This window comes from Hemicordylus capensis, chromosome 1 (assembly GCF_027244095.1).
Source record: "Hemicordylus capensis ecotype Gifberg chromosome 1, rHemCap1.1.pri, whole genome shotgun sequence".
NCBI classification, from domain to species: Eukaryota; Metazoa; Chordata; class Lepidosauria; order Squamata; family Cordylidae; genus Hemicordylus; species Hemicordylus capensis.
Genome location: NC_069657.1, coordinates 169362821 through 169386353, shown reverse-complemented (window position 1 = coordinate 169386353; position 23533 = coordinate 169362821). Strand labels below are relative to the sequence as shown.

The 23533-nt window shown below is 42.6% G+C and overlaps 1 protein-coding gene across 4 annotated transcripts in view; it reads right to left on the bottom strand.

The window, feature by feature from the left end:
• The window catches only part of MGAT5 (alpha-1,6-mannosylglycoprotein 6-beta-N-acetylglucosaminyltransferase), a 209587-nt gene that overhangs the window by 76310 nt on the left and 109744 nt on the right, over positions 1–23533 (bottom strand). For all 4 annotated transcript variants that reach the window (XM_053253618.1, XM_053253628.1, XM_053253608.1 and 1 more), the window contains 2 exons: positions 14786–14953; positions 518–594 (listed from right to left, as the gene is read on the bottom strand). In XM_053253618.1, coding sequence (XP_053109593.1) covers positions 518–594; positions 14786–14953 — 245 coding nt within the window. The remainder of the gene's footprint in view (positions 1–517; positions 595–14785; positions 14954–23533) is intronic.

Below are 23533 nucleotides of genomic sequence, written 5' to 3'. Positions count from 1 at the left end.
CAGGGAGTGGGAGAAAACAACTTGTTTTCATAGGTCAACATAGGCTGTAGTTAACAAGATGTAAGTACTACACCCTGTGATTATTGTTGACCAGTCAGAAGGGATTGAACAGAACAACCTCACTAATAGCAATCACATACTATGATATGGTTCACTACTGTAAGCATGACCTTTTATACAGAGAGATATCAGGTCTGCAAGTCATCCTATACTAGTAAACCCAAGTAAGCCAACCAACCAATATAGGCGTATTGAATGTGCCCTTCTGACCAACATTTTGTAATAAACACTGCTAGGCATTGATTTCTAGCCACAGTACTAACATAGCTTGGCTTAGCACGCAAGTATAAAAACAGCTTTTTAAAAAACCACTTGCTTTTTTTGTCAATTTAAAATAGACGAAGTAATTTCAAGCAATGCCTCCTAAGCAACATTCCATTCTCTAGGTTATAAATATATATAATAAACCAAAATCAACACAGTCAGATGAAGCAATGTAACAGGAGATGAGTCTTACTTTTGTTTTGCCCTCGCAGTGGGGGAAGCCATCCATAGGAGGCAATTCACACTGTTCCTGGGCTCCATTGATGAGATCTAAGGGGAAAAAGAAACACACACAGTATGATCAAGCAATGTAGCACACATTCATGCTAGTGCACCTCCACTTGTTATATAGATTCAGTTGGGTTCTACAACTTAGTATTGCCTTTCACATTAGGGACATTACAATAGGACCCTGTAAGCAGGGAAAAATAAAATTGAATGTGTAACAAGTGTGCTTCGATATTCAAGAAGTTATTAAGAACTAAAATAGAAATAATTTCTCATAATCCCTACTTAAGTTCAGCTAACTTCCTAGCTAAAAATGCAATTAACCTATTCGCTAAATTAAAGTACAGCAATAGCTCATTTAGCTGCTGGAGTCAAAGTCTGAATGTCTAATCATAGAATAATACAAATGAAAATGTAACTGATTTTAAATTTGCAGCATGAAGCATGTATATTTATTGTAGCATGTTATGGATTTGGGATAGAAAAGAAGAGGTAGAGGCATAACTTCAACATTTGAACACTGAAAACACTGTCCAGCTCTGCCACCTTCCCGTTTGAATACATGCCCAGTGATCCCAGGTTCAGTCCTAGCATCTCTAAGTAGTATTGAGAACAAACAAAACAAAACAAAACATTACCTTTGCTTTAAAGTGAGTTGCGGCTAAAATGACCTCAAATTGCAGCTTTTGTATTTCTATTACTGTAATTGTTGTAAAATAGTTACTTTATCAGGTGTTCAGGTATTGATCTGGCATCTGAATGACCTTGCAATCTGGCTAAGGGGTCAATTGGTTCTATCATAAGCTTTATATAACAAGCTTTTAAAATAGTACTTCTATTTCGCCATTTATGCTGTGTCAGGATAATGTGCATGTGTACACACACACGTACACACGTATGAAAGTATTTGAAGATATATGGATCTCCCCTTTGTACTTTATGCATCTGCAGCAGCAAACTCTGGTCAAACACCAACGTACCTATGGGGTCATATAAAGTGTGAAGCAGCTCTTTGTGAGCGATCCAGAGAGCATTAGTACAATGCATAAATACAGCCATCTCAAAGTGGTCCGACTTTAACAGTCAACTGAACTGGTATTGGTTTTGTGTAAAATTAATACAGGGTAAGCAGAAACAGGGTAAGTACAGGGTAAGCAGGATTTGTGCACAAAAAGTCAACTAATTTAGGTAACAAACACAGGCTTGCTTTCAAATATTATTGACTCTCTACTGGAAGTTAATTTTAAAGGCAGTCCACAAGGGCACAAGTGCAGCTATGCTTGAAGGACAGTGCCCCTCTGCCCTTTTAACTGAAGGAGCACATGAGATGGAAGCCTGAGTACCAATAATCATCACAGCAATTTAAAAAAAAAGTCCTCCTAGCAAATATCTGATAAGAGTGAGCTAGACAGCTGACTCTGTGACTACTGCTTTAGGAAATACAAAAACCTATATAGGGTCACTGATTTAGCTGAATCCTATCCTTGTTGTTAGAACGCATCTGTTAGCTAATTCAAAGGAAGTTCACAAGAGATTTTCTACAGATGTTTCTGTCATTAGCTGAAATGGAAAGTGGTTTTTCTAAAAGCTATAGTTTCTAGTAATAGTGTTCATTTCTCTATTTTAAAAAATGAAACCACCCACACAGTCTTTCGTACAGACTGAAGAAAGAGTGCAAAATTTCAACAACAATTGTCACCTCTCGCTTTCTTTTGCAACTTAAACCATGCTCAAGTTGCTTTTCTCTTTCAGATCTTTCCCATATGCAGGATCAATTGAATAGTTTGGAGAATTGGAAAAGAGCTGCAAGACACACTGCTCTCCCCTTTCAAATGTGGTCCCTTTCTCAATTGCTTGTATAATGTTAACCAGGATTTTGAATATCATGCCACGTTGTCTGAAATCAGCAAACTATGGCAAGCAATAGTTGGCACTAAACAAGAAAATGGAAAAGGAAGCCATGTGAGAGGGAAGTGATGTGAATATCCTCCACCATTGTCTGCAGGATCACCTGAACTTAGCCACAGAGACTGAAACCAGAAAAGCACATTCATAAAAGATGTTTCACGGAAGTTGCCTCCTCCCTGCTCTCTCCTGCCTTTCCTTCCAATTGGCAATATCCTTTGGGTCTTCCTCCTGTATTCCACCAAAATGCTAAGAGCTGGAGAAATACTAATAGCACTATATTTCAGCATACTTTTTAGCTAGTTGATTGATTCCTGTATTTGGAAAATGCTTTCATCTCAAAGAGCACTCTATAAAAACATATTCAGCCATAGGTTACTACACATTAAGTGGGAACTGTATAGGGCATGTTGCCCTATAAACCTGCCTGTCATTTAAGATCCTTTTCTGAGGCCAGTATCCTCAGCTCTGGAATTCTGGGGCACCCACTTTTTCATACAGATTTCAGAGAGATCTGTCCATCATTACTAACTTTTAGGCACCTGGTAAAATCTGTCCTGATTTCCCCAGCTTCTGTTTATTGGTTACTGCACTTAAGCTGCTTCGTTGACTAATATTTATTATTCGTTGTGAATGTAAGGTGTTTCAGTGAGCCACCTTGAAGGTTTTGGAGTGGAAAGGCAGGATATACGTTTTCTTTAAATAAAATGAGTAATTCATAAGACAGTGAGAAAATAGATGGTTAAACTAAAACAGATAACCAAGTGAGAAGGAAGCTGTATTGTGAATAGACAAACACTGAGTGCATGATTGTTGCCAAGCATGCTAACTTGCTGCAAGGATTAACTTGTATGCAGAGTAGTGCATGGGGAATGCTTCCATCTATGCTTAGAGGAGGGGGTATTTTAATCCCCCTGCCTTCTGCAACTGCCTGTACTTTCCAACAATATGTCCCTGAGGATCCCACAGTTCTTAGGAACATGTTTTTTCAGAAACATGGGCAGCTGCAAAGGGAAGAGATATTGCCAAAAAAATCACCCTTCCCACCATGTATGTGTATAAGCATTCTGCGTGCAAAGCTCTTAATTTGGATGTAGGTCAATGTATTTTAGGCATACAGTAATAAAGCAACAATGGAAGCAAGTACAAAGCCTGGCTTACCTCTGGTGTCATCATATAGCTACTCAACCACTTCCTATGAGCAACTCATAAGGGACTGGAGATGCACTTTTCTAGTTACTTCAGGACAGACTCTTTGCTTCCTTCCAGCATTCTGCTTCAAAGGCTTTTCTCTGTGTAACAGTTTGATTTCCAAAACCAATTGTTGAGGGAAATCCTCTGGAACCTTTGCCCTCCTGTCTGATTCAGTCACCTGCTTTCATCCTCCCATCAATATTTGATGGAGAATGGGGTGTCTTACTTAACCAAAAAGGATTAGACCAGGTTCCCAAATTTGAACTCACTCACTGCTTGACAGAGAAATTCACTTCAACGGTGAGGGTGGAGCTCTATTTATTTATTTATTTTGTGATCATGAAAGGCAGAGTACAGGTCAAGAAATCTGACCAGCACTGGGCCCCGAGGGCATCCAGCTGCTAGTTTATATAGATTAAAAACAGCAAGCAAATCAAAAAGCAAATCAAACAGACTCTTCAATACATGTCTTTGTCATTATTCATACAGTGCCAACTAGCCTTGGCATAAGCTGCTGTTTACTGCTTTACCCGCTTCTTATCAGTATCTTCTGATGCCGGCCATGTTACTTTTCTGCTGAGAAGTGAATTTGTCTCATACCCTCGGCTTCATTTTTATCAGGCCCTGGTATTTGCTACCTCCTGGCCAAGGCTTCACATTCTTCTTGTTCAGGCCTACTGCAGGCCTAGTGGCCTAGCAGCCTGAACCAAACTAAATTGTGAGCCTGGATTAAACTTTTCTATATCAGTACAATTTCTCCAGATACAACTGGAGCAGAAAAAAATTGGAGCAGACACAAATCTGAACATGGCTACCCATATTCCCTCAGAACATGAAATAGTATTACAGCCACACTCTGTTTTAACTCAGCATTGAACTTTTATTTATACCTGCAAACATAACCAGCTAATAATTTGGGGAGTGAGCAACAAAATGGCAAATGAGGTTCAGTGTAAGTAAGGGTAAAGAGATACCTGTTGGGGCAAAAAATTCCAACTTCACATATAAGCTGATGGGGTCTGAGAGGTCGCTGAATGACCAGGAGAGGGATCTTGAGGTCATTATGGACAGTTCATTGAAAGTGCTGATTCAGTGTGTGGCAGTTATGAAAAAGGCAAATTCCATGCTCAGAATCATTAGGAAAGGTATTGAAAATAAAACTACTAATATCACCATGACCTTATACAAATCTATGGTGTGGCCATAGTACATTTGGAGTACTGCGTACAGTTCTGTACAGTCATTGTATCTCAAAAAGGACACTGTAGGTGACCTACAGAAAAGGTGCAGAAGAGGGCAACTAAGATGATCAGGTGCACCTCCCTTCACCACATGGGGCTTTACCACATGGGGCTTTTTAGCTTAGAAAAAAAAAAGACTAAGGTGAGACATGATAGATGTCTATAAAATTATGCACAGTGTAGAGAGAGTTGATAGAGAGAATTCCTCCCCCCACCCTTCACATCACTAGAACCAGGGGTCATCCCATGAAACTGAAGACCAGGAAATTTAAGAGCGACAAAAGGAAGCACTTTTTCACACAACACATAATAAGCCTATGGAATTCTCTGCCACAGGATGTGGTGACAGCCAGCAGCCTGGATGGCTTTAAGAGGGGTTTAGACGTCCTCTGTGAATGTCACCACATTCAATGGCTTTTAGTCTGAAGGCTCTAGGCTACCCTCCAGCCTCAGAGGAGAGATGCCTCCGAATACAAATTGCAGGGGGAGCAACAGCAAGAGAGAGGGCACACCTTCATTTCTTACCTATTGGCTTCCCGGAGGCATTTGGTGGGCCACTGTGGGAAACAGGATGCTGGAGAAGGACCCTAGGCCTGATCCAGCAGGGCTGTTCTTAACCCTCAGAAGAATTCTGCATACTTGTTTTGAACAGATTAGCCCCTTTTAGGCCCAGGGTTTCAGGTTCAAGGCAACCCAAGAGGTTTTAGGTACTAACTCAGTTTTGGTACACTGAAAACGATTTCACTAAACTATTTTGGATTCAGTTCAGCTAATAGAAAGGCCATATTGGTTCAGGCAGAACAGAAGCTTGACACATTAAATATATTATGAGGACTATAAACAATAGTCCCTTTATTATTTTTCAAATGCAACAGGATAACAGCTGCCAGCAACAAGTTCCACAGGAATGGTACTATCTACATGCAGCTCCATTTTACATCTTGACAAGTTTTCCAGATTGCAGTCTAATAAGGTACTTTCCCACCCATATCAGACATACCGTATCAGACCAAATCAGGTCTCTGATACTATATTATACTGAGCTGTTTTAAGAATACTAACTATATCTTGTTGAGTCCCGTGGAAAAACTCCAAAATGAAAATATGTTTTTGTTTATATATCAAAATAAACCTAAAATGTGTTTCAGTAGTTTTCTGAACATCAAGTTCCAGCAAGTACTCAAAACCTTTCTGAAAAAGATTGTTTATAAATAATCTGAGCATGAGCAATTCACTTCAATTAAACCAGAGAATCAATGCTCAAACCAGAAAAGTCTCTCAAACTGAAAAACCTCTGCAACAAATGCTAAGTATTAGCTAGTTATGTTTGCAGGTATGAATAAAAGTTCAATGCTGAGTTAAAATACAGAGTGGGGCTGTAAAGCTGTTTCAGGTTCTGATGGAATATGGGTGGCCAAGCTCAAATTTGTGTGCCACCTTCACTGTATCTTTCAGTTGGAATTCATCCAAACACCAAGAAAGTATGTTCAGTTACTGCACTCCCACCCTTTAATAAGGGTTCATCTTGTAGGTATTTATGGTAGCTGCATCCTAAGCTGTGTACACCTTTAAAGGCAATAACATGCACCTTGTATTGGCCCAGAAGTGAATGGGGAGTCAAAGCAAGGGAGTCGCTTGATCCAAATGAGTCCCCAACAGCCTAGACACAACTAAAAAATGCTGCCCTTAGCTCTATGAACAGATCGGCAAGACAGGATTAGGATAGTGTTCCTATATAAGCAGGCAGTGTTCCTATATAGGCCCAGAGTTGGCTACTCTGGATGGGTGGTATTCAGGAACTACTGACTCACCCTGGGCCCCAGTCCTGTGCAAACTCCCCACAGAGCAGCAGCTGATCATTTACTGCACCTATTATCAGTTGGGTATATATTCACTATGGTTTCTACAATTTGGCCAGCTTCAATTTAACTCTAGCTTCTTTTATATCACAGGAGCTAAGCTATGTTGGCAAAACCATTAGTTCCAACCAGTAAGTATTAGGGATGTGCAAACCGGCTCAAATTCAAACCGAACCAGCCATCAGGTTCGAGCTGCAGGTTCGAATTCAAACCAAACTGGGGGTGGTTCATTTCGAACTGGTTTGAACCTCCCAAAGTGGGTGGGGTGGCAGCTGACAGCCATGGGTACCTTCCACCAAAACCCCAAAGCAAACGGAAACTCGTACAATTTTTTATGAATTTTTGAAATTTATTTATATTTTTTTCTCATAAGGTATAATGGGACTCGAACCAGCCCATTTTCCCCTATTGTGGAGCACCTAGGGGTACAAAAGTGGGGTGGTATTTTATTGTTTTAATTTAATTTATACTATCTATTTTATTGTTATCGATACATTGTATCTTAACTAATTTTTAAATTTGTATTTGCTGATTTCTGGTTCTGGTCAGTGACCGCAACAATAAAGACTGAGACTGAGTGGGGTGGGTGGTAGGCACCCAGGGGTGCCTACCACCCAAAAAACCCCAAGGCAATTGGACACTCCTCCGATTATTGGTGAATTTTAAAAGTATTTTTGTATTCCTCATAGGGAATAATGAGGATGGCAGCAAATGTATAACTTCACGTCAGGGGGAAAGGGGTGGCCTAGAGCAGAGTGTGGTGGGTGGTAGTTCCCAAGGGGGGCAAGGAAGCTATTAGAATTATTTGAAAGGAATTGGGCAAAAGTCTGATTTTTAGGTAGGTACCCATGGGTGCCAGCTACCACTCCACCCACTTTTGGAGGTTCGAACCAGATCGAATTCGAACCGAACTCAGAGGGAGGGGTGTTCCGAGCAAAACCAAAACCAAACTTCCCCTCCTGGTCTGTACCTGGTTCGAATTCGAACCGAACTGGGGAAACCGGTTCTGTGTATATCCCTAGTAAGTATGCATGTATGTTTTATTTCTGCATGTCACTAGACAACTAGGGCTTGGAAGAGGGCACAGAAATGGACAAATCCTGTAAGTATAAGAATATGGGCCTTTTCCTTTTTATCATCATTAGACAAAGCAAGTTTGTTTGTCAGCCAGATGTTGAAATATCTTCTATTGTTGTATGTGTCAATACTCTGAGATTCCAAAAATTTATTTTTAACTAAGCATTGGATTTAGTGCTCATTGTCTACCCACAGCTCTGTTTCTATTCTGCATTATTGATTACCAGATAACTGGGGTTCTTTTTTAAAATAAAAGAAGTTGGAGCACCCAAGTTAGCTCTGATAAGATGGGGGAGCGGGTAGCAAGCAACAAATAGATCTTTTCTGCATATCTTGAAAGCCAGATGTAGGTTAAGCCTAGGACATAGCAAAACTCCTCTGCTTGGGTTTCATCATAGCAACTAATAGCCAATATTCTATAGTCTGGAGCCCTATGATGCCACAACCTTGTCAAAGTTAAGGTGGTCTTGATCTGATTAGAATCTAGATAGGAAACCACCTGGGACCTTAAGTATACATTGTGGAGAAAGGTGGGGTATACGTATTTTAAAAAATTATCTGTTACTAGGAAAATGAGATAGCATTCATCATTCACCTTCTCTTTTCTCCTGTGATTTTGAACATAAACATTTTATTCTCAAATGTGAAAGAGATTTTGTTCTCCCAGCTATTGTAGGACCCCTATTGTTCAGTTCTCTCCATCACCTCCTCCTCTTAATACCATTTCTGTGCTATTTTTGTCTCAAGCGCAAGTGACCAAAGACAAAATGCACACATCAGCTGAGGCTGCATTAACAGTTACTCTAAACCCTCTTTTCTTATTTATATTCTTATTTTCCCTTCAACTGACAAAAAGGATTCAGACAGAAATGATATGAATTATGGAAACCTTTTTCTTTTTGAATGAGATGGTAAAACGCTTTACAGATTCATGCCAACAGAAGTATTAATGGCTGTTCAGAAAGAAATGGAATTCCTTCTGTTCTCAACAATACCTGCTGAGCTAGCAGCCATCCATTAACACTCTACTAAAATAAAGCAACATTTAAAATTCTCAAGTATCTGACAAGTGGTTAATCCCAAAGACTGACCAGGGACCACCTAGAGCTCCCTTCAGTTTCCCCAGTATAGAGTTTATGCATAAGAGCCAAAACAGTCACAGACAGGGTTGTTGACCACCACCACCACGACCACCACCACCTTTTTTTTTTAAAAGTAAATATCCAGTGTTGTTGGTTACTCTCTTTCATCAGGGGGGGGGGGAGGTGTGTGTGTGGGGGGGTCCCCATCCCCAGAAATGAAAGAAAAGAAAAGAAACAAACATGCAACACAAACTTGTTGTATATGTATAAGTATATGCAGAAAAAAAAGTAACAATTGCTATTGTGTATGAACACACCATACAGCAGTACACTGAACTTGATGTTAGGATCAGCAGCCACCCCAACTGATGGGGTGGAAGAAGATCTAAGCTGTGTGTGACCAACCAGGAAAATACAATTGGGGTCTTGGTAGATAGTTCCAGGAAATGATTAACTCAATGTGGACAGCTATGGAAAAGGCAAATTCCATGCTAGGGTGTCAGTAGGAAATGGAATTAGGAAAAGGAATATAAAACTGCTAATATTATAAAACCATTATACAGGTCTAGATTATAGAATATTGTGTGTAGTTCTGTCATCACATCTCAAAAAAGACATTACAGAGATGGAAAGGGTACAGCAGAAGGCAAAAAAAGGATCCAGAAGATCAAGCTGTACAAAGTTGAACACAGTTTGTACTGCACTGAACATAATGTGTGAATAGGACTTCTGACCCTCTTTAAAGATGTCTAGTGTCAGGAAGACCTATCTGCAAGCCTTGTCCTAAAGTCAGTTAGCTCCAGATCATAATTTGGCTATTCTCTAGTTTTTGGGCACCTTAAAGACTAAAAATATTATTGTAGCATAGACTTTCATGGACTACAGTCCACTATATCAGTAGGCAGGTATTGGACTGTAGCCTACAAAAGCTTGTCACAATATATTTGTTAATTTTTGAGATGCTCCAAGACTCTATTACTTTTGCTTCAATAACCTAACACAGCTAGTTCATTTGGATCCAGGTTCAGGTATCTGCATGTGAATATAAGAACATAAGAACAGCCCTGCTGGATCAGGCCCAAGGCCCATCTAGTCCAGCATCCTGTTTCACACAGTGGCCCACCAGATGTCGCTGAAAGCCTACAGGCAGGAGTTGAGGGCATGCCCTCTCTCTTGCTGTTACTCCCCTGCAACTGGTACCCAGAGGCATCCTGCCTCTGAGGCTGGAGGTGGGCTATAGCCCTCCAACGAGTAGCCATTGATGGACTTCTCCTTCATTAAGTTATCCAAACCCCTCTTAAAGCCATCTAGGTTTTGGCTGTCACCATGTTCCCTTTCAGGCCCTGTATTGTCTCCCACAGGGTTTTTGTGGAGGACTCCAGTCCACCTTGGTTTTCTAGCTTGTTAGATTCTATCCCTTCTTTAACATACAGTGCTACTCCACCTCCAAGGTGCCCCTCCCTGTCCTTTCTATAGAGTTTATATCCAGAGATAACAGTGTCCCACTGGTTCTTACTGTTCCACCATGTTTCTGTTATGCTCACTGTATCTATTTCTGTGTTAGCACCAAGCACTCCAGCTCACCCATCTTGGTTTGGAGGCTTCTGGCACTGGCATATAAGCACCTATATGTTGAATCTCTTACCTGGTGGTGTATGCTATCTTTCTTTTGACTCTTTGACCAGATGGTTTAGCCTTCTGTCTGCTCTTTATGTGGTTCTGCTCTTTCCCCTTCTGTTTTATCTGAATGCTCTGCACCCTCGCACATTAAAAGATGGTATTTGCCGAACTGGATACTGCCCAGCTCCCACCTGCAATTCCCCAGGCATCATTTTAAAAGCTGCTTTGCAACCTTTTTGATTTTATGTGCCAGCAGTCTGGTTCCATCTTGATTCAAGTGCAGCCCATCCCTTTTGTACAGGCCTTGCTTTCCCCAAAATGTATCCCAGTGCCTAACAAATCTAAACCCCTCCTCCTGTCACCAACGTCTCATCCACACATTGAAACCCCTCAGCTCTGCCTGTCTCTCTGTACCTGCACATGGAAAAGGTAGCATTTCTGAGAATGCTACCTTGGGGGTCCTGGACTTCAATACGCTACCCATCAGCCTAAATTTGGTTTCCAGAACCTTCTGACTACATTTCCCCACATCGTTGGTGCCGACGTGCACCACAACAGCTGTCTCCTTCCCAGCACTGCCTAAAAGCCTGTCCAGACGCTGCATGATGTCTGCAACCTTCGCACCAAGCAGGCAAGTCACCATGCGGTCAACACGCAAGTCACAAACCCATCTCTCTATACTTCTAATGACTGAATCACCCACTACAAGGAGGGCCCCCAGGCCCCACCCCCAGAGGAGTATCCTCTGTGCAAGAGGATATGGGCTCATCTTCCACAGAAGGGGTCCCTTCTAAAGGAGCATTTCCCTCTTCCTCAGACCGATGTCCTCCTTCCCCAAGACCTTCATTCTTCTAAACAGCAGCGGAGCTATCAGCCTTGGAGTAGGATGCCTCTACCACGTCCCTGAAGGTCTCGTCCACATGCCTCTCTGTCTCTCTGAGCTTCTCCAGATCTGCCACCTTGGTCTCAAGGGAACAAACTTGTTCCCTGAGAGCCAGGAACTCCTTGCACCAAGCACTCACCCATGACTTCTGCCCATGGGGCAAACAGTCATACATGTGGCACTCTGTGCAATACACTGGGAAGTGCCCCCTCCCACCTGACTTTCTATCTTCATAGTGGTTTTGTTGGCTGTTCACAGTATTTAGAGATAGTTTATTAGAAGGCTAGGTCTCAGCTGTAATGGTGAGCTATTTAACTGTCCAAACAGCCTTTCTCAATGTGCCTAGGGTCAACACAGTAGATCAAGAACTCGGTCACAAATAGATAAGAGAATAATCTGTACCAACAGACAAACCCAAGTGAAATCAAGGTCAGGTGAGATCAGAAACCAAAAGAAATAAACCAAGATAGAAACTTGGGACCGAAGGCAGACAGGTATCTGACACAAACAACTACTAAGCTGTCATTGCATAGTGGTGACAAGCATGACTGGAAAGTCCTGGTTCTCAAACCTGATCTCAGCCAGGAGTTTGGCTTTTGAAAAGCCAATGTTTCATTTTTCAATCCTCCACCTCAGGTCCCATATGGGACCTGATAATGCATGTAAAGCCCTTTGAACACTTAACACGCACTTCCATCCGGTCAAAAAAGTGTAAATATTGAACAAACTATTAGGATGAGATAGAAACACTCTTATGTAGTTTAGGAAGTCTTCTTATATAGAGAAGATATAGAACTCTTCTGTAGTTATACAGGGGGGCATCAATATTTGCAGGGGTTCCATTCCACACTACAACCATGGATATGGAAGCAGTGAATATCAAGGAATTAGGGTAATGGGGAATTGGGGGTTAGGTTCCCAGTTTGAGGAAAACCTCCAAAAAACATTGAATTTCAGGGAGGGAGGAATGTGAGGAAAAGCTACCTACCATCTTAGCTTCTCCCTCTGAATTGGGCTGTGCCCCCGAATGCCTCCAAATTGGCTGGAAATTGTCATTTTCCCCATTTTTTAAAAATTGAGCCATTTTGAGGCTCCGAAACACAAAATGGCAGCCGGAAATGACCTTCACAATCATTTCCTTTCAGCCCCAACCTGCAGATACATGAAGTCAATGGGGTCTCCCCACCACCCATGGTTTTCTCCATGTATGGAGAGATTGGGTGCCTATTACCCAACTGCGAATATGTGAATCCACTGATATAGGTACTGTATATTTATTTATTTAACATTTCTTGTATACCACCTCCTCCAAAGACTCTAGGCAGTGAACAATAACAGCAATAATAACATTTTTTAAAATCAAAGGGCAAAAGCCTGGCAAAAAGAAAGCAACTAAGGAGGGGACTGAATGAATCGGGGAAGGGGGCAGTGTGTTCCAAAGAAGAGAGGTGGCCACAGAAAAGACCCTCCTACAAGCCCAGCACCACACACTACATCAGGGCCCGGGACACTAAAGAGGGCCAGCTGAGAAGACCTCACAAGACGGGATACAACTGGCCAAGAGAGGTGATCCCGGAGATATATGTGCTAAGCCCATAAGGGTTTTGTAGGTGAGAACCAGCACTTTAAATTGGACCCAGAAGTGAACAGGCAACCAGTGCAGCAACCGTAAAAGAGATGTAACATTATCAAATCTACGGCCACCCATGAGGAGGCGGGAAACTGCATTCTGGACTAACTGAAGTTTTCAAAACATTTTCAAAAGGCAATGCTAGGTAGAGCGCGTTACAGTAATCCAAGTGAAAGGTAACAAAGGCATGAGTTACTGTTGCCAGGGGCTGCCGGTCGAGAAAAGATCGTAACTGGCGAACCAGCTGAAGCTGGGCAAAGGCACCCCTGGCCATGACCTCCACCTGCTGTTCAAGTAGAAGCTGCAAGTCCAGAAGGACCCCCAGATCACGAACCATCTCTCTAAAGGGAAGCACAACCCCGTCAAGAGATAAACTCACACACGGCAATTGGCCAGATCGCAAACTGAACAAGAGCAACTTGGTTTTGGAGGGATTGAGCCTGAGCTTGTTTAGGCCCATCTATGTCCTGACAGCCTCTAGGCACTGAACCAGCACATGAATGGCATCACCTGTTTGGCCAGGGATAGAAATATAAAGCTGAGTATCATCAGCATATTATTTATTTGTTTATTGAATTTCTATACTGCCTAGTATAGAAATTTTTAGGCAGTGGTTGATGAAAACCTACCCCCAAAAGATGGATGACCAGGCCCAGAGGCTTCATGCAGATGTTAAAGAGAATGGGAGCAAGGACCAAGCCCTGTGGAACCCCACAAGAAAGCGGTCAGGGTGCGCAACACTCACCCCCAATCAACACCGACTGGAATCGCTGAGTGAGATAGGACTGGAACCATTTAAGAACAGTGCCCCCAATGCCCCCACCTAGGCATTCCAGAAGGATAGCATGGTCGATGGTATCTAAAGCCGCTAAGAGATCAAGAAGAACCAAGAGAGGTGCACTTTGCACATCAAGGTAAACAGCCTTGGGATTGTTTTTAATGAAAGGCGGTATATATATCTAACAATAACTAAATAAAAACAATAAAATAAATAATGGTAATCCCACTGGGCAACCAATGCCGTTTCAGTGCTATGCTGCAGCCTGAAACCCGAATGACAAAGGTCCAGAAAATCAGTTTCCTCCTGGACTCTCATCAACTGAACAGAAACCACCTTCTCCAAAATCTTACCAAGAAAAGGAAGATTGGAGATCAGAAGACAGTTGTCCAGACTGTGAGGATCAAGAGAAGGCTTCTTCAGAAGAAGGTAGACTACCGCCTCTTTTAAGGCCGATGGAACAAACCCCTCCCAAAGAGAAGGAATAACCATCTCCCGAAGCCAGGAAGGAACATTTCCTCTCGCAGCCCTAACAAGCCCTTGAGTCTAGGCTAGAGGTCGCTGTGCCCACATTGGCGAAAATCCTGTCCACATCATCAGCCTCAACAAGCTCAGATAGTATCACAAGACGCAGCCTCTATTACCTCAATGGATTCCAAGCAATTGGGAGTCCAACTTTGACTGAAGGTGAGCAACTTTATCAGCGAAAAACCTGGCAAACATGTCACAGTGGCCAGATAGAAGATCACCAAAATCATCCCTTCCCAGCAAAGAGCGGGTGATTCGGAAAATCGCTGCAAGACGGGAATCCCACTGGACAGGAATCCACGTAAGTGCAGAGAAATGTATATCACAAATTCTTCTCCATTACTATAAAGAAATTCAGAACTATCACTCCATACCACCCATGTGGTTCTTCATTGTACTAGAACAAAATGAACACCACAATAATTGTCATACCTACCTGCAACATTAAGCTTTTCAGCTACTCCTGAACTAGGAGCAGCAGTGGTCGTACTGTTTGTAGAATTTGCACCTGTGCCATTGATTACAAGGTTCTCCACTTTAGACTCTAGCTTCCCAATACGTTGCAGGATATTATCCAGTAGAACAGCAAGTGTTTTCTTCAGATCTAATAAAGGGAAAGAAAATAAAGCCAATTAGCAGATCTGCGTAAGTCACAGGAACACAGGAAGCTGCAATATACTGAGTCAGATCATTGGTCTATATAGCTCAGTATTGTCTACACAGACTGTCAGTGGCTTCTCCAAGGTTGCAGGCAAGAATCTCTCTCAGCCCTATATGGAGAAGCCAGAGAGGGAACTTAAAACCTTCTGCTCTTCCCAGAGCAGCTCCATCCCCTAAGGACATAGAAAGAACAGGCCCTGCTGGAAGAGAACCAGCATGGCTTCTACAAAGCTAAATCTTGCCTCACAAACGTTTTGGAGTTCTTTGAGAGTGACTGTCAACAAGTGTGTGGATCAAGGTGAGCCAGTATACCTGGACTTCCAAAAAGCTTTCGACAAAGTTCCTCATCAAAGACTCCTGATGTCATGAAGCAGTCATGGGATAAGGGGACAAGTACATGTGTGGATTGCTAACTGGTTGAAAGACAGGAAACAGAGGGTAGGGATAAATGAAGAGTTTTCACAATAGAGGGAAGTAAGAAGTGGGGTCCCCCAGGGATCTGTACTGGGTCCAGTGCTTTTTAATTTATTCATAAATGATCTAAAATTAGGGGTAAGCATCGAGGTGGCCAGATTTGCAGATGATACCAAACTCTTTCAGATAGTGAAATCCAAAACGGATTGTGAGGAGCTCCAAAAGGATCTCTCCAAACAAGGGGAGTGGGTGACAAAATGGCAAATGTACTTCAATGCAAGTGTAACGTGATGTACATTGGAACAAAAAACCCCAACTTCAAGTATACATTGATGGGATCTGAGCTGTCGGTGACTGATCAAGAGAGGGATCTTGGAGTCGTGGTGGACAGCTCGTTGAAAGTGTTGACTCAATGTGTGGCAGCTGTGAAAAAGGCCAATCCCATGCTAGGAATCATTAGGAAGGGGATTGAAAATAAAACTGCTAATATTATCATGCCCTTATACAAAACTATGGTGTGGCCACAACTGGAGTACTGTGTAAATTCTGGTCACCACATCTAAAAAAGGACATTGTAGAACTGGAAAAGGTACAGCAGAGGAAAACCAAGATGATCAGGGGCCTAGAGCACCTTTCTTATGAGGCAAGGCTACAACACCTGCGGCTATTTAGTTTAGAAAAAAGACGACTGTGGGGAGACATGATAGAGGTCTATAAAAATGCAGAGTGTGGAGAAAGTGGATAGAGAGAAATTCTTCTCTCTCACACATAACACTAGAACCAGGAGTCTTCCCATGAAATTGATTGCAAGGAAATCTAGGACCAACAAATCAAAGTACTTTTTCACACAACATATAATCAACTTGTGGAATTCTCTGCAACAAGATGTGGTGACAGCCAACAACCTGGATGGCTTTAAGAGGCGCTTGGATAACTTCATGGAGGAGAGGTCTATCAACGGCTACTAGTTAGAGAGCTATAGCCCACCTCCAGCTTCAAAGGCAGGATGCATCTGTATACCAGTTGCAGGGGAGTAACAGCAGGAGAGAGGGCAGGCCCTCAACTACTGCCTGTGGGCTTCCAGCAGCATCTGGTGGGCAACTGTGTGTAACAGGATACTGTCCTAGATGGGCCTTGGGCTTGATCCAGCAGAGCTGTTCTTATGTTCTTATCTTGATTGCCCTCTTCTGCACCTTTTCCAGTTCTACAATGTCCTTCTTAAGGTATGGTGACCAGAACTGTATGCAGTACTGCAAGTGTGGCCACATCATAGATTTGTATAAGGGCATTATAATATTAGCATTTTTATTGTCAATCCCCTTCCCTAATGATTTCTAGCATGGGATTGGCCTTTTTCACAGCTGCTGCACATTGAATCAACACTTTCAAAGCGCTGTCCACCACAACCCCAAGATCCTTCTCCTGGTCAGTCACCAAAAGCTCAGATCCCAACAGTATATATTTGCAATGGGGGGGGGGTTTGCCCCAATATGCATCACTTTACACTTGCCAACACTGAACTGCATTTGCCATTTTGTCACCCACTCCCCCAGTTTAGAGCTCTTCATAGTCTCTTTTGGATTTCACTACTCTAAAATGTGTGGAGTCATCTGCAAATTTGGCCACTTTGCTGGTTACCACAACTTCTAGATCATTTATGAATAAATTAAAAAGTACCAGTCCCAGTATAGGTTTCTCAAGAGTCTTTTATGAAGAACTTTGTTGAAAGCTTTTTAGATGTCCAGGTATACTATGTCAACCTGTTCACCTTTATCCACATACCAACTGACACTCTCAAAGAACTTCAAAGGTTAGTGACGCAAGATTTACCTTTGCAGAAGCCGTGCTGGTTCTCCCTCAACAGGGGCTGTTCTTCTATGTGGTTTACAATTTTATGCTTGAGAATGCTTTGCATCAATTTGCCCAGAACAGACATTAAGCTAACTAGCTTATAATTTCCTGGATCTCCACACAAACACACACCTGGATCGCTTTTTGAAAATTGGTGTTACATTGACTACTTTCCAGTCCTCTGGTACAAAGCCTGATTGTAGGGATAAGTTATATATATTTTGCAAGGAGGTGGCAATTTCACATTTGAGTTTTTCAAAGAGTCTTGGGTGGATGCCGTCTGGCCCTGGTGATTTGTTAATTTTTAATTTTTTCAGACCATTTAGAAAGCCATTATTTGTCACCTCTGTCTGACTCGGTTCTTCAGACTCTATTCCTGAGAAGCCCAGTTCAGAGACAGGTATACACTCAGTATCCTCTGCCATGAAGGCAGATGCAAATAACTCATTTAGCTTCTCTGCAAACTCCATATTCTCCTTAATAATCCCTTTCACTCCCCCATCATCTAACGTTCAACTGTCTCCCTGACAGGTTTCTTGCTTGTATTTAAAGAAGTTTTTGTTATCCCCCTTATTCCTTTTAGCTAAATGTTTCTCAAACTCTCTCTCTCTCTCTCTCTTTCTCTCTCTGCCTCACCTTATGTCCTTATGTTCCTTTCTGTTCTCTTTGTTTGGGCAGGCCTTCCAGTTTCTGAAAGAAATCTCCTTAAATATCAGGTAGCTGTTTAAACTTGTATTACAAGGAAGCTAAGAAGTAGTTGCTCACTGAAGACCACACAATGTGTTTATGATTGATCTGAGGATCTCACTTGGGGACTTGCAGCTGTGACCACAATGCTACTTCTGCATTCTACACACTAGTGCACAAAGCTATAAAATATGTTACAGGCTTAAGCATCTGACTTGAGCAAATGTTTTGTTCAAAAGTATACAGCAAATGTAATAAATATTGAGAACTGATATGGCTTAAATGTGACACTCTCTGTGTAAATGGTTCTTTAGTCTACAGATTTTATTTTCTAAATTGTGTTCGTTTAGTCTGGCATTTGCAAAACTAAGCAGTCTTTCTAAACATCTTCTTAGCACTTGTCTCCTATCCAACCTTCCTCTGACGTCTTGTATTTCTCTTTCATAATTGTAGCCTCCCAGGTCCAGGTGATTGTGGATGATGCAGATTATCTAGATCCATTTCAAACTGGCTTTTGTGTGGGCTATAGGGTTGAGATTGCTTTGGTCAGCCTGATGGATGACCTTCAACTGGCTATCAACAGAGGAAGTGTGACTCTGCTGATCCTTTTTGATCTCAGGCACTGTTTTACAGTGGTTCAAATTCTACCTCTGGTAGATTCCAGATGGTGTCGCTTGGAGACTGTTGCTCTTCAAAGCAAGAACTGAAGTATGGAGTTACACAAGACTCCATACTGTCTCTAATGCTCTTTAACATCTTCATGAAACCGCTGGGAGAGATCATCAGGAGGTTTGGTGCTGGGTGTTATCAGTATGTTGATGACACACAGATTTACTTCTCCATGACAACCTCATCAGGAAATGGCACATCTCCCCTAAATGCCTGCTTGGAGGGGGTAATGGGCTGGATAACAAACTGAGGTTGAATCCAAATAAGATGGAAGTACTTACTGTGTGTGGGGGGGGGGGTCAGGACCTGGGAGATGGTTTAGATCTGCCTATTCTGGGTGGTGTTACACTCCCCCCCGAAAGATGAGGTACGTAGCTTGGGAGTGCTCCTGGACCCAAAGCTGTCCCTGGTTTCTCAGGTGGAGGCGGTGGCCAGGAGCGCTTTTTATCACCTTCGGCTGATATGTCAGCTACGTCCATTTCTAGAGGTGAACGGCCTTAAAACAGTGTACATATGCTGGTAACCTCCATGCTTGACTACTGTAATGTGCTCTGCGTGGGGCTGCCTTTGTACGTAGTCCGGAAATTACAATTGGTACAGAATGTGGCAATCAGATTGGTCTCTGAGACAACATGAAGGGACCATATTACACCAGTTTTGAAAGAACTACACTGGTTGCTGATATGTTTCTGAGTGAAATACAAAGTGCTGGTTATTACCTATAAAGCCCTTAATGGCTTGGGTCCAGGCTATTTAAGAGAGCGCCTCCTCTGTCATGAACCCTCCTGCCTTTTACGATCTTCTGGAGAGATCCAGTCACGGTTGCCACCAGCTCGTCTGGTGGTGCCTCAGGACAAGGCTTTGTCTGTGGCTGCCCCAGAGCTTTGGAATATGCTCCCTGCTAAAATAAGAGCATCTCCTTCTCTGTTTGTTTTGAGAAAGACCCTCGAGACTTTTCTGTTCTTGCAAGCTTTTAATTAGAATTTTAATAATTTGTGTTATATTGTTTTGTACATCGCCTAGAGATTTATATATCAGATGGTATAAAACTATGATAAATAAATAAAGTAATATAGTAATAAAGCAATAAATAAAGCAATAATTACCTATTTCATCTGGCATTTTTAAAAAACTGCAAGAACATATGTTAAGCTGGCAACAAATGCAGTCCCTGTGCCTTGCAAATGCACTCACAAGCGTTGCAAAGCAACAGGAACAAACATAGTTTAGCAGCTACCCTGTTACTAGATTGCTCTGGTTCAGAAACTGAGGCTCATCACATGATTAGTGTGAAGAGCCCCAAGGGGGTTTGCAGGGAGAGCGGGGACCTGCTCTCCGCACAGATGAACACTAGCCTGTTGCTGGGCATGCAGATCGCCTGCCCAGATGATTTCGCGCGGGCACGCCTGCACCTGGCCGCGGCTGGTCTGGCAGCTTCGTGGGTCTAGTGAAAGGAAGCGCTGCCGTGCGGCAGCCTAGCCCCCCAGAGCCCCAGTAATGCACTGCATGAGTGTGCAGTGCATTCCCGGGGTCCCTCTGCCCGTCTCCCTGGGTGTGTTTGCTGCAGTGCAGACACACGGCCAAAAGTGGGGTTAGTGGAGCGCTCGCTCCATTAACCTCGTTTAAGGGGGGAGGGATTTAGGCAGGCTTGCCACTGGGAGTTGCCCGGCTCCCGTTGCTGCACACAAGCAGCAGAAACCTGGCACGGCTCCCTTAGCTCCCAGTTTCTGCTGCTCGTGTGAATCGCCTCACTGTGTTCTAGTGGCAAGAAATCCAGTTTCATTGCGGTGACATTTCTTAAATGTACACCTATTTCTTAAACAGGTGTACATACTTTGTATGGGCAGTGCAGAGAACCATGAACCACAAAAAGTGGACTTCTGTCATGCAATTTTCATATACAAAGCTGTTGGTCATCATTAATATTTGGCAGTATGCATACCAGCACATAACGCATGTGATATCTGTTCAGTCTTGGTAGCACAATCTTTCCCTGTACTCTCTCTTTACCTATTGACAATTATTCACCCAGAGCTTCTGCAGCATCCCCTTGTACCCACCCCACCCTCTCCTAGAGAGCTGGCAAACTTTTTATACAAAAGCTGGAGGAAGTAAGTTATCAGGGGACTATTTTTTAAAGAAGCATTGTGGGTCAAGTTCTGTTCTTCCAAAGCAAATTCTTAGACTGAACATGACCCTCAGATACCTTGTTCCTTAGATGTGTGTGTCTTGCTTATGACCAGAAGAGGGACCGAAGGGAATGAGGAGAGTTGTGAAAAAAAGAACATGTCTTTGCGGTGATATTCTGAAAGTCAAGTAAGGGGGGAAACTAGGAGTGAATTTTTGCTTGGAATGGTATGAAGTATGAAAGGGAGCAGTGTGTGGGGGATGGGGCATCAGTGCTTGTACAACTGCCCATAAACCCTGCTGCTTATCTTGGGCTAATCACTTATAGCTTGATTGATAAGCTGAGTAAAATAGAAGTATTAATTGGTCACCATTGAGCAGATTGGTGCTTAATGTTATTTTTGAGGCAATTGATGCGTCCACTGTTCCCTCTCACAGGGATTCTCAGATGTTGTTCACTATAACTCCCAACATCCCCAGCTGCAGTGGCATTTGGCTGGGGATTCTGGGAGTTGTAGTCAACAACATCTGGGAATACCTGTTAGATGGAACAGTGGATGTATTCCTTTTGTTGTGTTTGAGGCAATTGATGTACTTCTTAATTTTATAGTAACCGAGACTGGGCAGACAATCTTTTGCATTCCAGCTGCTGTTCAACTACAACTCCCATCTACAATTTTAGGAAAGGCAATCTTGGAAATGGTAATCTTTTCAGAGGCTGTGACTGTGTTGTAGCAGGCCCTGAAGGATTGCTTGCCAAGATACTCTGTACCTTTCCCAGGACTGCATGGGAAGAAGAGAAATACCCTGCTGCAGAAGTCTGTTTAAAAGTCAAGCCTCCATTGCCTCCTGGAATGAAGAATAACGCCAACTTTGTCCTGCCTGGTAGCTACAGAGGTGTGGGAAGGTTTGTCCAACTGCCCCTTTTGATGCAACTCCTAAAAGGTATGAAGTGAATCTGACTGCTCGACCAGACATCAAATTGGGTTCCATCTGAGTTGCCGAGGCAGCCCTCCATTCAAATCAATGTTGACTTGGAGAGCTGGTCTTGTGGTAGCAAGCATGACTTGTCCCCCTAGATAAGCAGAGTCTACCCTGGTTGCATTTCAATGGGAGACCACTATGTCAACTGGATCACCCATATCCATTCACTTGTTGACATTCAAAGAACTCTAAAAGTTTGTGAAGCAAGATTTACCTTTGCAGAAGCCATGCTGGTTCTCCCCAGCAGGGCCTGTTCTTCTATGTGCTTTACAATTTTATCCGTGAGGATATTTTCCAACAATTTGCCTGGAACGGACATTAAGCTAACTGCCCTGTAATTTTCCGGATCGCCCCAGGATCCCTTTTTGAAAATCAGTGTTACATTGGCTACTTTCCAGTCCTCCGGTACCGAGCCTGATTGTGGGGATAAGTTATATATTTTAGCAAGGAGGTCGGTAATTTCACATTTGAGTTCTTTGAGGACTCTCGGATGGATGCCGTCCGGCCCTGGTGATTTATTATTATTTATTATTATTATTTCTTGTTTCCCCTATCAGACAGGTGTTATTGACTGGTTTGTTTTATCCAGACATCGAGTCCTTCCCAAGGACCTGGGATGCCAGAATTTTATTGTCAATTGTTATAGATATCATCACAGAATATAGGCTGTTGCCAGTAAAGCTGCTTTTTGTAATTGGCTGATGGTGATTTCTGTGGCCCCTATGGTGTTGAGGTGCTCTTCAAGGTCTTTTGGAACTGCACCCAGGGCGCCAATGACCACTGGGATTATTTGGGTCTTTTTCTGCCACAGCCTTTCAATTTCAATTTGTAGATCTTTGTATTTGGTGGTTTTTTCTATTTCTTTTTCTTCTATTCTGCTATCCCCTGCTATTGCTATGTCAATTATTTTGACTTGTTTTTCTTTCTTCTCAACTACAGTTATATCTGGTATATTGTGTGGCAGATGTTTGTCTGTTTGTAGTTGGAAGTCCCATAATATTTTTACATCTTCATTTTCTACCACTTTTTCAGTTTTATGGTCCCACCAATGTTTGGCTACAGGTAGCTTGTATTTTTTGCAGATGTTCCAGTGTATCATCCCTGCTACTTTGTCATGCCTTTGTTTGTAGTCAGTCTGTGCGATCTTTTTACAACAGCTGATTAGGTGGTCCACTGTTTCATCTGCTTCTTTACAAAGGCGACACTTGCTGTTTGTGGTTGATTTTTTTACTTTTGCACTTATTGCATTTGTTCTTAGTGCCTGTTCTTGTGCAGCCAGTATTAAACCCTCTGTTTCTTTCTTCAAGTTGCCATTCTTAAGCCATTGCCAGGTCTTGGTGATGTCTGATTTTCCACTTATATTGTGCAAATATTGACCATGCAGTGGCTTCTTTTTCCATTTTTCTGCTTGGTTCTTGACTTGTTCTTTCTTGTAGACCTGCTTTCTTTCATTGGTGTTGAATAGTTTCACATTATTGACCATTTGAAGTGCATCTTCTTCACTGTCCTTGATATATTCTTCAAGGCCTCTTTTCTCCTCCTCTACTGTTTGATGGACTTGCAGCATTCCTTTTCCACCTGAGCTGCAAGGGAGGTATAGCCTATCTACATCACTGCGGGGGTGCAGAGCATGATTGATGGTCATGATTTTCCTGGTCTTACGATCTAGCGTCTCTAGCTCTGCCTGGGTCCAGTCTATTATTCCTGCAGTTTATCTGATAACAGGTATAGCCCAAAAGAGTGGGGTGGGCTGGTAGATAGTGCCTAATGGGTGGAGGCTACCACCCATCCC